General features: G+C 43.8%; 1 protein-coding gene and 1 pseudogene across 3 annotated transcripts in view; both read right to left on the reverse strand.

The window, feature by feature from the left end:
* The window catches only part of Znrf3 (zinc and ring finger 3), a 164,557-nt gene that overhangs the window by 11,914 nt on the left and 136,988 nt on the right, over positions 1–15,655 (reverse strand). For all 3 annotated transcript variants that reach the window (XM_050140978.1, XM_050140977.1, XM_050140979.1), the window contains exons 3-4: positions 2,254–2,328; positions 1,382–1,513 (exon numbers count right to left, since the gene is read on the reverse strand). In XM_050140978.1, coding sequence (XP_049996935.1) covers positions 1,382–1,513; positions 2,254–2,328 — 207 coding nt within the window. The remainder of the gene's footprint in view (positions 1–1,381; positions 1,514–2,253; positions 2,329–15,655) is intronic.
* LOC126501025 (uncharacterized) lies at positions 12,008–12,085 on the reverse strand (annotated as a pseudogene).

Genomic DNA, 15,655 nt, shown 5'->3' on the forward strand with positions numbered 1-15,655 from the left:
TACCTTGCTATGGAGCTGAAGATGACCCTGAATTTCTAACCCTACCACCACTCACCTTCTAAATGTTGGAATCACAGCTGTGCCATGACAGCAACTTTATATAGTGCTGGGAAATGAAACCTGGGCTTTGTGGATGCTAGGCAAGTCCTCTACCAACTGAGCTGTGCTTGGCAGCTCTTATCTTTTTCACACAAAGAACACTGACTTCTGCTAACTGAAGCTGCTACACCTCGGACATCCATTTAGCCAGTAAGAATAGGAACCTAGTAAGATGCTGTGCTACCCAGATACTTGGTGCAGGAGGAAGAATCATTCTGCATGGGAACAGTTCAGTAACTGTGAAGAGGGAAGAAAACATATATGGGCATCAGCCCCAGATTCCAAGGTTGAGGAGAAGATGTCAGTCAAGTATCAGTGGGCAGTACTACTGTTTCTTTCTTTCTTTTTTTTTTTTTTTAAAGATTTATTTATTTATTAAATATACAGTGGTCTGCCTGCATATGTCCCTGCAGGCCAGAAGAGGGCAGCATATTTCATTACAGATGGTTGTGAGCTACCATGTGGTTGCTGGNAAAGGCAGGAGGCAGAGAGACTGGGCCCTGGTGTGAGCTGTTGAAATCAAAGCCTCTGACACACCTCCTTCAGTAAGGCCATGCCTCTTCCTTCAACAAGGCCACACCTCCAAATCCTTTTTTTTTTTTTTAAAGATTTATTTATTAAGTATACAGTGGTCTGCCTGCATATGTCCCTGCAGGCCAGAAGAGGGCAGCATATTTCATTACAGATGGTTGTGAGCTACCATGTGGTTGCTGGGAATTGAACTCAGGACCTTTGGAAGTGAAGCCAGTTCTCTTAACCTCTGAGCCATCTCTCCAGCCCCCAGTACTACTGTTTCAGTACAATGAAGTAATGCTTGACTGTACTCATCACTAACCAATGTCAGTCCCACATCTGAGAAATTCTTAACACTCGTATTTGTGAGTCAGTGATCTACCTGATTGGCAGAAGGAAGTATAGGCCTTTTCTTCTCTCTAGGTCAAATGGCAGGGAAGAGACAAAGGGAAACAAGTGCTAAATGTGTCATCCCTTCATTTTTTTCAGCTTGTCTCTCAGAAGGATAGGCTAAAAGGGGCAACGGCAGATGAGTGAAACCAGAGACTTCATAGCATACAGTGTCTATTTCTGTAAGCTTTTACAATTTTTTTTTTTACAAATAAAGAAATTTAGTGAAAATTTCTGTTTTCCTGTCCTGTAGCTGAGCTCAACCCATAGGAATAGATACTATGCCAGCATTCTAGATATAGGGACAAGATGGCTGAAAGCCAAAGCTCAAAGGAAATGAAGGCACCGACGGGTAGGCAACAGACAAGTTATCACTCACTCGAGGAGGGAGGTGCTGGATCCTTGCTCGAGCGACTTTCTGCTTGTTGACAATGTTCATCAGCTTGATGGCATCTGCACCCTTCACATATACCACTGGCCTCTTAAGAGGGTCTTCTGAGCCTTGGTTTAGCTGGCAAGAAAGAGAGGGCACCAATTAAAAGACATGCTTACTTTAAGAAGCAAGAGAGGCTTGGTGGTGTTGGCACACACCTTCAATCCCAGTACTCGGGAGCCAGAGGTAGGAGGATCTCTGTGAGTTTGAGGCCAGACTGGTCTATAGACTGAGTTCCAGGACAGGCTCCATAGCTACAGAGAAACCCCGTCTCAAAAAACAAACAAAAGAAAAAGAAAAAGAAAAGAAAAGAGGAAAGAAAGAAAGAAAGAAAGAAAGAAAGAAAGAAAGAAAGAAAGAAAGAAGGAAGTTTGGGATGTGGCTCTGTGGTAGAGCACTTGTCTGGCAATGCAAGGTCTAGCTTTCAGCACACATACACACACACACGTGTGTTTTATGAATGCACACACAAGAAAGAACATTAAATCCCCACTTGGACATTCTTGAAGTCTTCAATCATTATAGACTTGGGATTCCCAGAAAGGGGAGGATAGAGTGCTATACTTGTTTTAAGATGGGCTGAGCTGGCTGAAAGTCCCGAAGACTATTTGAAAATGTCCCTTATCCCTAACTCTTGACCCATAACGACTTTCTATATGCCTCCCTCAGGAAATGATACTCAAACATAGGCATATTACTTCAGCAGATAGGTGCAAAGAATCTGAGACAAGGATGTCACAACAGTGCCCACTCAATATAACCACAGCAAATTCCTTTCAGGCAGACAGTAGGAATGATTTTGGTGGAGATTTATTTACCTGGTCAATGGCTTCTGGGTTTTCAGATACATCAAAGATAACTGCAGTGGCTCCCCGCTGAACTGCTCTCTTGGCCTGGAACATGAAAAAGAGAAGGTTGGCAACTCTGTCCCCACCTGCCCTGAGCCAGGGTTTCTCTGTATAACAGCCTTAGCTGTCCTGGAACTAGCTCTTGTAGACCAGGTTGGCCTCAAACTCACAGAGATCTACTTGCCTCTGCCTCTCAAGTTCTGGGGTTAAAGGTGTGCACCACCACTGCCCAGCCCAGCAATTCTGTCTTTTGACCCTACCAATACTGGACTCATAAATCAGGCATGGCTTCTAATGCAGAACCAGAGAGCAAGCAATATCTGTGCCTCTGAGCAAGTTGTTCTACTTCTCCAAGCCTTGACATTCTAATCTGAAATACAGGAGACATAGCCACTTACTGTGTCCTATCATCCCAATAGCCTGGTGACTTAGAATGGGTGGAAATGAGTAACTGACTACTGCAAAGCCTTCCTTTCCTATCTAGCTGGAATATTAAAAACAAGTCGATGGATGGGCAGTTTGCCCAGCCAGTGCAGAGGTACTGGTTTTGATATTTTCTGCTATGAACACACTGCCCCTGGCAACCAGAGTAAATGCCTTTGGTTTGTCTCTTGTGGTCCTTTCTTCCTTCCCATGCCATCCAGTGAGAAGAGCATGTTGATTACTACTGAATGAATCTCAAAATGGTCACTTTTAACACACAACACAAGCTGCAGATCTTTGTAGATACCATTGGGGGGCTTACAAGAAATAATAAGTGGGGATTTAGAGCAGTTGGCTGCCAAGCTTGGCTGAACATCAGAAACCACTTGTGAAGTTTGTAAAGCAGATTTCCTGGCTCTGACCACAGAGACGGGTTCAGTGGAGCTGGACTCAGCTGATCCCACCAGTTGGAAAACTAGAGGTCAGAGGGACAAGACAAGAAGGCTTAGAAACAAATGAGCAGTGATAGAAATTTATTTTGTTGGGGTAGAGGAAAAGATGGGAGAAAAGATTCCTTTCCACCTCAGTGACCCTTCTCATTTTATCTCCAGCTAAGTGAACAACAGAGTTGAATCTACAGAAGAATGAGACAGACCCTTGCTTTTAGGACTTGAAGTACTGTAACAGAGGCAGCCACTCTTAAAAAAAAAAAAAAAGATAGGGAAAACAAGCCAACTTCCCAAACCAGCATGCTAAAAGATGGGCAGATTATCATCAAGGCCAGTCACTATGGGCTCAAACAGTGAATAAACCCAACAAATAAACAGAGAATAAATGTAAATTCCTTCCACAGGAATAATCTGTACTGACAGGTGCACAAACCCAAAGAGCACCGACAAGAATGACCAATGACTTTATCGGACCACTAGAGGGCAGTGCCACTTCGTTACTTTTTAAGTCAACCCCTTGCACTTGGGACCAAGTCAAAACTTAGTGACATTGAAGATAAAGTATGCTCCTTAGAAGCTTAAGAAACCCAGGAATCCTGGGTGCAGTGATGCAGGATTTGTCCTTGTTCTACAGGTACCTTCCTTAAAAACAAACTGAGACTGAACAATCAGAAAGTCATCTGAGGGTTACCTGGCTGTTTTATTATCAGTGTTCACGGGTGACTAGTGGGCTGTCCCTGCTAAGCTTCAGTCGTTCTGTTTTCTGCTTGGTAGTGTTGTGGTCAAACCTGGGTTTTGTTCATGCTGAGCAAGTGCTCTACCACTGCATCTTAAGTCACTGAATCTTTCATGCCCAGCCTCAGAACAAACATGTCCCTGTGCGAGGCCAAGATAAAATGGCACGACTGTTCTCTTAGATTAAGTTCCTTAGGGCAGCAGACTTCTACCCACAGCTCCTAGACTCCTGATGGGTGCTTGTGTCTCTGCCCCAGTGGTATCCTAGGCTTCTTCACAAATTCCATTCCCAGAGGAAGAAATAAAGAGGGCCTCTCATTCTTTTATTCTGCTTTCATCCAGGGATCCAGCATGTCAAACAGTACCTGTGAAGAGTGTGAGTTCAGATATGTCCTGACTGGAGTGCTTGTCCCTCCAGCTTTGATGCTAGTGCACCTGGAGAGGCTGGCACAGGCTGCAGTGCCTGGGTAGGGAATGCCTTCCTGGAATGTGCCTCGGGGAAACTACACAGCCAGAGGGCCTCCTTGACTTCCCTGTATTTCTTGTTTCACAAGAACATGAATGTTCATTTGTTTCAGAGGCATGACCCATTCAGGGCAGACATCACAGAGCTGGGGGCACGGAGTGTAAACCTTGGGCCTCATTCATACCAGGTTATGTACTTTACCATGGGGCTATACATTCTCAGCCAAACAAAAGATTATTCAAAACATACATGTTAGGCATGGTGGCACACACCTTTAATACCAGCACTTGGGAGGGGAAGGCAGAGTCAGAGTCAGGTATATCTCTGTGAGTTGGAGGATGGCCAGGGCTACACACAGAAACCCTGTCTTGAAACACCAAACCAAAAACAAACCTTATTTCATTGGTGAGGAGGGCAGGTAGGGAATAAAGTGCTTAGTTCTCATCTACAACTCAACTCAGACAAATCACTAATGCATGGAATCTAAGGACAAGTCCTGTAGCTGAGCAAATTTTCAGTGAATTACAATAAAAAATTTATTTATGGAGGCTGGAGATGTAGTGCGATTGGCAGAGTGCTTGCCAACCATGCCTAAAGCCCTAGCCCTTCATAAAGAGATCCTTAGCATGGCGTTAGGACTGGGTATGGTGTCTGTAATTCCATCATTTAAGAGGTAGAGGCAGGAGAATTATAAAATTCAAGATCATCCCAGCAACAGAGTTTGAGGGTAGTTTGGACCAAGCTGCTACTTGAAGTAATTTGTATTTCCAGCACATATCAGGACTGGGTGAAAGATCTACTGAGAGCATGCCTGTTGAGAGGTGGGAGGCTTTAGAAAAGACTGATGGCTGGGGATGTTACTCAGTGGTAAAATGTGCTAGCATGCATTAATCCTGAGTTTGTTTAATCCTCAAGAAAAGGTCATGGGTAACCTTAATTTACAAGATGAGAACTTTCATTATATTTTAAAAACATAAAATACTGTTTGGTTACACTTTTCCTCCTGCCCCAATGTAATTTTAAAAACTTGAGAAGCCAAGTTCTTTGAAAAAATTTTCCGATTTCATCTATTGCCAATCTCTTGCCAAACTATTATATTTCAAACAATCTTAATCCTAGCTAGAAGATTACCAGTCTTGTGACTAGAGTAAACTTTATATTTATAATGTTATACCTGTAACGCTGCTTGAAAGGATGGAAAAGCAAGTAAAGTGGCTTTCTTAGATGTGAGACATCCCTGCAAAACTAAACAGCAGCCAAAGGCCTTGCCTTGCTAACCCTTCCCATCAGAGGTATCTTCAGGTTGCTTTTATCCTCACTTAGGCCAGCACAGGTAGAACCAAAGGAGAGGCAACCAGAAACATAGTGGCAAGGAGATGTTTGTAGGTGATACAAAGTAAGGAAAGAGCAAAATCTGCACACTTCTATTTTACAAAGCCCAAAATTTGAAGCCCCAGACGGTAAAACCCTACTAATCACTTATCACTCCTATGATGATTCAATTAATGCTCAGTAAATTCAAAGAAACCTGTCTGGGCCCATATTTAGGTTACGGCAAGGAGAGAAAGAGCTCCCTGACTATGGGGATGGTTCTTCCACAAGACCAAGTCTATAAACTCCCAATGCAGACAGCATTCTGATGACAATGGTTCTGTTATAATAGGGCCTTATAGGGATGAGTATGAGTGTGTGTGTGTGTGTGTGTGTGTGTGTGTGTGTGTGAGAGAGAGAGAGAGAGAGAGAGAGAGAGAGAGAGAGAGAGAGAGAGAGAGAGAGAGAGAGAGAGAGACGGAGGTCCTTGGGGCTCAGGCCTACCAATCAATACCTAAGTTTTGTTTAGTTATATCTTTGTTAAGCACTTGGATGTAAGTTCCCTAATGTCTAAGCTTTATTGTAGGAAAAGGAAGACAAAACATAATCTCAGGAGGAAATAACCAAAAAATCTTGGCTCTGGATTCTTGATGAAAGAGTAACCAAGGAGTTGGACTGTCAATAGCTAATTGGAAGATGTGTCTACAGCTTCTTATGGGAAGTTCTGACATATAGCTATTCCAGTGGCTCTACGGAATATAATTTTATTATATTTATTTAATAGCAGACATAGTAAATGACAGGTATTTACCCTTATTCTGCATGTGATGATGGTGGAATACACCATAACCTTTGGGGGCATCACCAGGAAAGTTTGGTGTTTAGTTTAGGGGCATATGGGCAAGAGATAAAGAATACAAGGTTGCTTATCCTGTCTCTAGAGTGGCTTTCCACAAAGTGCACATATGGAAATGACCTACTTTCCTGGCTAGTATCCTCTGGAAGTATTGCATTTTCTAGAGCTATCCATGACAAATGTGAGGCACATTCGTTTTGGCTGCTCCTGACTACCCAGCATTAGAAGGCCTTCCTCAGCAATGCATAGAATACCTTCCCTGCTGTATAGCAGGCTTTGGATCAATGTTCCATGGTGGGTAGCACACTTGGGTAAAGGATTATCAACCCCTTCCTCTCACTCTCACAGGTAGAAGGATGACATTTTGCTCTGGTAGCCAATTACAAAATAATGCACACATCCACAACCTTAACAGAAATGGTTATTGGCATGAAAACATTCAATTATATAGTTCCATCTATGAACAATTTAAGGTAGCCAACTAACTGTGATAGATAGACACAAACAAGAACCTTTTAGAAGCATCTACCAAAATACACCTGACAATGTCCCCCCCCCCCCCACAGGGTTTTTCTGTAGCTTTAGAGCCTGTCCTGGAACTCACTCTGTGGGCCAGGTTGGCCTTGAACTCACAGATATCCACACTCCTGAGTGCGGGGATAAAAGGAGTGTGGCATCACAGCCGGTAAGGCACTCCTTCTTAAGCAAGGTGAGGATGCTGGGGACTCTTCCTTTCAGCCATGTGAACATGTTTATGGGGTTCTCAGATATGCTTACATACAGCTTAACGCAAGGTGGTAGACGTTACAACAGTGGAGAACTCATGGTACTAGAGGACAAGAACTGCTTTCCATGACTTAGCACCAACTTTCTGCTTTAGATTAGATTCTTCTAAACTTTTGCAGCTAGTTCCAGAGCAGGGCAGAGCACATTATCCCAGACCCTGCAGGACATTTCTTGAGCAGGATGATGTGGGTGCCACGGGCCTATGATCCATCCAATCCTGTTTTTTTTAAGTTGCTTGTGATGGTGCATATCAGACATTCCAGCACTCAGGAGGCTGCACGTTTGAGCCCAGCCAGAGGTAAACAGAGTTTAAGACTAGCCTGGGACACATGGTAAGACACTGTCTTGAAAACTCCAAACGGCTTGGCGGTGGTGGCGCACACTTAATCCCAGCACTCAGGAGGCAGAGGCAGGTAGATCTCTGTTAGTTCAAGGCCAGCCTGGTCTACAAGAGATAGTTCCAGGACAGGCTCCAAAGTTACAGAGAAACCCTGTCCTGAAAAACTAAAAGAGAAAAAAAGAAAAGAAAAAAAAAAACTCAAAACAAATACTTTCCTACAACTTGGTCTCCATCCTCAAGGAGGTATATGAAAATTGTAGCTTGCTGTGTCACCACCCTACATTTAAGTGCTCACCACGCTATACTGATTCCAACTTCCAAATCTACCTACTATTTTTCCATCCCCACTGCTGCCACCTTAGTGCCTTGTGAGTCACAACTATTTTTTCCCTGGGGCTCTTCCTACCCCAGCCAGCCTTACTTACAGCACAGAACAAGATCTTTCTTAGTCAGGGACCTAACTGTGCTGCTCTTAGGGTAAGATCTGACTTCCCTTACCCACAGCTTCCAAACTCAACACCCCTCTCATTCCTAGCTTTACTAGACAGTTCTTCTACTGGTTCTCTAAGTGTCCTTCCCATTGAAGGATGTAGCATGCAGCACCAGCACCCCTAGGGCTCAGCTTTACCTCATTTAACTTGCCTTCCGTGGATTATTCCCTAAGCCTTGCTGCCAGTTCCTCATTGCAGCTCCAATCTTCAAAAGCTTCCCTCAGTAGAGGGCAGTCTGGGTGTCAGACTTCACAGTTGACTCTCAGCACCAGGAAACTGGCCAACAGTGTTGGCTCACATAGCATCAGTTTCACTCAGCAATGGCTGGTCACCTGTGGCTCCTCCACCTCAATAGGTCTGTTTAGCTGTACCTTTTTGGAACTCTAGTCCTATGTCTTCACACTTCCAATTTCAGGACCCGCCCTCTCTATTCACCATACCATCTTTTGTTGTACTGCTGAGGAGGTTGCTGACTTCTAAGGCAAACATCTTGACTCTGGCCAGCAGTAAAATCAAAAGTAGCTCTGCCTGTAGTTCTTAGGCCCTGGGCTTTGTATACACTCACCTCTGGAGTCCAAACCTCTCAAAAATAAAATCCTATATACTTACAATATGTGCTCTGTCCCTTCTCTCTCTGGAGGAAAAGTGAACTTTTCTTAGAACTCCAATGAGGAAAAGTTAGACAGATGACTACCTTTGGATTTGTGCCCTTGGCCTTCCTCTGGCCTAGAGAACTGATGGAATCTACCCCGCCATTTGCAAAAGAGAACAGGGCACTGGGTGTGCTGAGACATGGAACATGGCTCTCTAGCAGTAGTGGCTGCAGATTCCACAGCTTCACAGCTTTCAAACTCAAAGGCAGCCTGCCTTAGAGTATTCAGACATCTAAGCACCGATATGGGAGATTTCTGTAGCCTATAGACTTGTAGAGTAGCAGTAACAGCGTCTGGTGGTGTTGTACAGGGTCCTGATCCTGCTGCAGGAAGGCCAAGATGGGGCAAGTGGTGGTGGTGGTGTGCTGTTCATTCCAGGAGAACAGCCAGTGGACCTAGGGCTGACCGCATCTACCACCACAGCTTTCTCTTGGTGGGTTTTCCTAGTCCGGACAGCCATTCATTGGGTCCGTGTGCCCTTCTCTTTCTGGAGAGCACTAAATGGATTTTAAACCTTTACTTCTCACTTTTTCCTTCTTTACTCTTCTCTAGGCAGTGACCACCCAGGCACCAGGCTCTTGCATACTCTGGACAGCCCTGTGCCCTGAAACATGAGTCACACCAAGCAAAGGGGCTCACAAAGCCAACTCACCAAGGGCCCTGTTTTCCGACAGAGACTTTTCATTCCATAGGAAATGAGGTCACACAGCAGGGCACACGGGGAACCAGGGAGAAAACCCTGGTGCCAAGAGTTAGGACTGGTAGTGATGTTAGAAGACATGGGGAAACCTGGCATAAGCCACCAGGAGAGGTCACCTATGCTCGGGGGTCATTTGTGCTGGAACACACAGAGTTAAAAACAAAAAGAAAAAACAACAACAAAAAACCCAGCCCCGATTTCTTCTAAAGTACACACAGTGTATCTTATTTTATCAAATTACATTTAGAGAGCGTTTTGTTAGTTTCCTAATCCAAAAGGAGACCAACAGGGAAAGAGGACCAATGGTAAAAGAAAGGCTGGAAGACTGGGTGGCCAGAAAAGGTTACTTCTCAAGGGTGGGAGGTAAGGGTGGTGACATAGAGCTACCCGCTCCACTGACTTGGCTCCTCATTCCAGGGCTTGGCTGCAGCCTGGCCTGACCTTCCAGGTTTCCCTGGCAAGTGATCAAAGCTCTGAAGCCACAAACACAGTTCAGAACTCAGGGGCCCTGCGGCCAACACCACCCCCCTTCTGCCAGCTCTCATCCGGCTTCTCTGAGAAAGGGCTCTCCCACCAGCTGCACTCCTACCCACCAGAAGATATTTCTTGCCATAATTAAAGTCATTAAGCCTCCAAAGGCTCCCATGGGCTTCAAGTTCTAAGTTCCCGAGAGAGGTTGAAGCATTTTTAAGTCCTAGTTAAGATTATGCTGATCTATTCAGGAGACATGTAGCAGCGAGAATCCAGTGGTTAAGTTAATGGTTAAGGCTGCCTAAGTTTAAACAGTGTTATTTATTCTCAAAATATGCAGCAGCCTCCACTTAATTCCTACTAATTAAAGGAACCATCAGAAGAGGCTGAGTCTGTAGTCATGCACGGCGCCGGGGCACAGGTTGGGAGCCTGTTCACAATCAGAAACTACTGGGTGTTAAACGGAAATGCATTTCCTTAGATCTTAATCTCAAATATAGACTTTTAGATCAGTTCCAAGAAACACAATGGTCCTCTTTGTTTTAACACCTGACAAGGAGTACCAAAACCTTTGGAGAGCATGTGCACACCCTCTTGTTCCATCCATCCTTCTGGGTGAAGGATGTTATGGAAAAATGGCTGCAGAGCTGTCTATGCCTGAAAGAGAATCTTGTAGAGGAACTTGGAAGCTATTACTTTGCCTTGGGAGATTCTCAAAGTCCCATTTCAGGCCAGATCTTATTAGGTCTGTAACTGGAAACTTCAAAAAGGACCACTGCTTTCTGTATATGTGGCAACTAATTAATATAAACAAGTGTTAATTAGGTGGCAGAAGCAGGCTTAACAACCTTGCCTACAAAGTTTGAACATCTAAGCTGTCCTCTGGAGAAAGAGGGCAGGCCCTTGCAGCTAGGAGCTTGGTTCTTAAGGTTGAGGGGGAAGTTGGGGAATTAAAATAAAAATCACAGACTGGTGAGGTGGCTCAGGGGTAAGGGGACCTGTCTCCATGTCTGAGATCTGAGTTTGATGCTGGGAATCAGTGTACTAATGCTGTTGGGCTAATGGAGCCTGAATCTAATTAAGCAGAACCCCAGCAATACTTGGGATGAAGTTAAAGAGATATTACAATATTCTTGAATCAGGTGACAAACAGATTTAAAAACAAAACCAAAACAAGAGCATTCTGATTAACAACTTTATCACTAAGCACAATATATCCTTGACATATACAGCCTATTCTTCAGTTCCTGATTAGAGTGTGCCCATCGTTCACCTGCCACTTTTACACACTTGCAGGTAGACTCTCAGCCTTCAAGGCCAAGTTCTCATCACCTTGCTTAGAGATGGGCTGCCACTGCAGTCTGTTCCTAGGAGGATACTCTAGAAAGGATTGTAAGGACTGGGAACTAACAAAGGGCCATCTTGTGGGTAGATTAGGGGCATGATAAACTGGGTCACCAGCTTGATAAACTGCCAACACCCCATGTCTTGTCATCAGCAATACTGACTTAAAGCATGAAACTTCAGAAGGGAAAGTAAAGTACTCATTAATGAATCAGTGCTTCCAAATGGTATGGAATCTGCCCAACTGCAAGGCAGGGGCAGCTGGCCCCCACTGTATAGTTGGAAGCTCATGTGTTATATATCTTGCCTATGGTCATGAAGTAGAGGGCTGACATTTGATCTAAACCTTTTCTCCCATTCCACCCCAAAGTTTTTATCTTGTCCCACTTGGAAGCATGAATGTTGAACTATGACTTGATAGCTTATACAAGTGTTATACTGGTCAGGCTTAGAAGAGCAGACCTATAATCCCAACTATTCGGCAGGCTGAAAGTCAGCACGGGCCCTGCCTCAACATAAAAACAAGAGGACTAGGCTTAATAGTACAACTCTTGCCTAGCATGTATGAGACCCTAGGTTCAATCCCTTGTACTAGTGAGGTCAGATGAGTCTCATACTCCATAGCCCCACAAGGAAATTCTAGATAGCTTTTTTTCTTTTCCTTTTTTTTCTCTTTATTTTATTTTTTTTTTCTTTTCACGTCAGACGGGTAATGTGCCCATGGCGTAACAAGGTTTAATGGGCTGCACACATCAAGCTTATGAACCATGAAAGGATCTCTAGATAGCTTTTTAATTAATTAAATAACTAAATTAATTAAATCTAAATTTAAAAGTTTCCCCTTGTTTGGATTTCTGCTTTTTTTTTTTTTTTTAAATGCACTGATGTTTGACTTGCACATCTTTTTGAGGGAGTCGGATCCACTGGAACTTGAGTTACAGTTATGAGTTGCCATATGGGTGCTAGGAATTGAACCTGGGTCCTATCAAAGAGCAGCCAATGCTCTTAACCACTGAGCCAGCTCTCCAGCCCAGCTTTTTTATTTTTTTTAATTTATTATGGAGAGATGGCTCAGTGGTTAAGAGCACTGCCTGCTCTTCCAAAGGTCCTGAGCTTTTTTATTTTTTAAAGATACACTTAGTTTTATATGTCTGAGTGTTTGCCTGCATGCATGTTAAATGCACATGACTGGAGTGTGTACAAAGGCCAGAAAAGGCATCAGATCCTCTGGAGCTGGAGTTACAGTGGTTGTGAGTTGCCATATGGTTTCAGGGAACCAAACCTGGGTCCTCAACAAGAGAAGTTAGTGCTCTCAACCCAAGCCATCTCTCCATTGTCCTTCCCAAGTCCCATTTAGTTCTTATTCTAATTCATTTGGTTTTCTTCCTCTTTAAATTACTGCTAGTCAGGCATGGTGGCACATGCTTTTAATCCCAGCACACGGTAGACAGAGGCAGGTAGATCTCTGTGAGTTTGAGGCCAGCCTGGTCTACAGAGCAATTTTCAGGACAGCCAGGGCTACACAGAAAAACTGCCTTGAAAAACCCAAAATAACAACAAACAAGTAACTTTTTGTTAAAAATGTCATCTTAATCAAATATTCAACATAAACAGGGGTCATATGCCCTCTAGTTGCCTATCACACTGGTTCCTAAGCGCCCATCTTTAGGAGGTTTCAAGAAAGAAACTTTTCCTACTATAGCAGCAGGCTAGCATCTTGGAAGGTCTGCTTTATCAGATGAAAGCTATTTCACTCACTGGTGTTAATACCCATTGGCATTTGGGCCAATGTATGCTCATAAACAGGAAAGTTCCAACCTTTTCTATTTACTTTTTACTTATTTATTATATTTTATTTTTGCGATGGAGTCTCTCTGTAGTCTTGGTTGTTCTGTAACTTGCTGACCTAGAACTCACAGTGATCCACCTGCTTCTAGATGGGTTAAAGGCTTGTGTCACTATGCTGGGTTTTCTTTCTACTATTTAAGGATGTATCCATCTATGTTGTTCAATATTACTTTAACTCTAAATCCTATAGTTAGTAGAGTTTTAAAATGATAGTTTCGCTATCTTAACCCCCTCACCAAGACCATTTATAAAAATATGATAATTAAATCTTTCTCTAGGGAAGAGCAGTTACAACCCTCCTACCTCCCCACTCCCATTATGCTAGTCTAATGTGTGTATAACTGGTTTGATGACACCCCACCAAGGTGACCTTCAGGTCTGGCACAAGCTGAAGGTCAGGAGACATGAGCTCAGGCTGGCAACACACATTCTTTTACTTTAGCTCTGCTATGGAAGAAGGGAAGGAAGCTGAAACTCCTGGAATTGAAATCTTGACTCAGCTTTCTTCTCCATGACCATGAGCGTGTGAGAGAAAGCTCTCTGCTCTGCTTCCTCAGGAATGGAGTTACTAGGACACTTACAGCAGCTGGGAGGGCTGTCAGAGCAGACACCTGGCATTCAGATCTAAGTACCAGGGGATGATCACCACACACCTCTCCCTCCTATGAACACGTCACACACTACATCTTTCTGTGGATCTTTACCCTTCCCTAAATGTATGCATGCAGGATGTACTCTTTTTCTGATCTTTCTTGCAGGTGCAGGATCTGTACAAAGTAGGAAGGCCCTCAAGAACCAGTGAGTTGACCTGAAAATTTCTGGAGGCTGATGAGACATGCTGCACTCCTAATACCACAGGAAAATCTTATATATGGCAATAAATAAAGCCATGGAGTGATCAGGCACAGGGTGGCAGTGGGAACTGCCTAGGGAGCTTGCTCAAGACTCCTCCTGAGGCTAAAATCAAAGCTCAGTGGTGTAGTAGTGCTTGCTTCTCTTCCGGAAGATCCCAGTTTTGTTCCCAGTACCTAGGCTTTGAAGTTCACAACTGCCAGTAACTCCAGTTCCATTGGCTCGGCCACCTCTTCTGGCCTCTGCGGGCACCTAAATATACATGGCATACACTCAGAAACACACACATATAAATAAAAAGAAATCTTTTTCAAAAAGACTGCCTGGAGAGAACTGAAGGGATCTGCTAGAGGTATATTGGGACCTGTTGGGTCTGAAAGCTCCTCAGGCCAATTCTGAAGTGCATGAGACCTAGAAGTTAAGAAGGGTGGAGAGGTGGAAATGTGGCAGGGCACAGGGCATACACCTCTTAACCTAACTCATCACCAACCCCTTGTTTTGTCTACCACATAATAGAATGACCCAATTCCTTCCTCAACTGTATTTCCAGTTTTCAAGAAATCTACTAATGCTAGTCTAATTCAGACTAAAGGACAGCTTTATTAAAGAGACAATGTGTTTCTATGGCACTAAACAACAGGAGCTTTTGTAATGTCTGGGGAAAGGTGTCTCTAAAGCAGATGTTTGGGTCCTTCACATCAAGGCCTTGCAGAGTTACTATACAGACCTATCCCACCCTTACCCCCGTCATAGCACTTGCAATCCAAGAGATACACAAATGCTGATGATACATAGCTGTGGGCATGAACAGGACAAGCTTTGGTAGTAAAGGATAGATTCCTGGCTTCAGAGTCTAAGCCTTTAACTTCTATTCCACAGGTGCCCATGACCTTGCATGGAGTCCCTCCCTATTGGTAGAACTGAGCAGTAGCATAATAGATGCCAAAAACTGGGAAAGAGAACTTCATTTTGACCCAAGTCTCTACTTTCTTGAATTAAGTCCTCAAACATACTCATGAGCTGTGCTTACCAACTCATAGCAATTTCATGTCAACCTCCCAAGTTCTGTCATTAACGGTTGTCTTAGTGATGGAGACAATGGGTATGGAGAGAGCTGCTGGCTCTGGCAGCTGGGTTATGGGGTAGGCTATAAACACAGCATGAGTTAAACTGGAAAGGATGTAATTCAAGGTCTAATTTAAATAGCAAGTGATGTGGTATTCCCCTCTGTATGCTATGAACACCATTAGTTAATAAAGAAAACTGCTTTGAGTCTATAAAAGAGGCAGAAAGAGTTAGGCGGGGAAAACTAACCGGAATGCTGGGAGAGATAAGGCGGAGTCAGAGAGAAGCCATGCAGCCTTGCTGGAGACAGACACAGGATGGAACTTTACCCAGTAAACCACAGCCACGTGGTGATACACAGATTAATAGAAATGAGTTAAATTAATATGTAAGAGCTAGCAAGCCGGGCATTGATGGTGCATGCCTTTAATCCCAGGACTTGAGAGGCAGAGGCAGGAGGATCTCTGTGAGTTCGAGGCCAGCCTGGTCTACAAGAGCTAGTTCCAGGACAGGCTCCAAAGCTACAGAGAAACCCTGTCTCGACAAAAAAAAAAAAAAAAAAAAAAAAAGGACAGCCAAAAA

This window comes from Alexandromys fortis, unplaced genomic scaffold (assembly GCF_014885135.2).
Source record: "Alexandromys fortis isolate MF-2015 unplaced genomic scaffold, M_Fortis_MF-2015_v1.1 scaffold_7, whole genome shotgun sequence".
Lineage (NCBI taxonomy): Eukaryota > Metazoa > Chordata > Mammalia > Rodentia > Cricetidae > Alexandromys > Alexandromys fortis.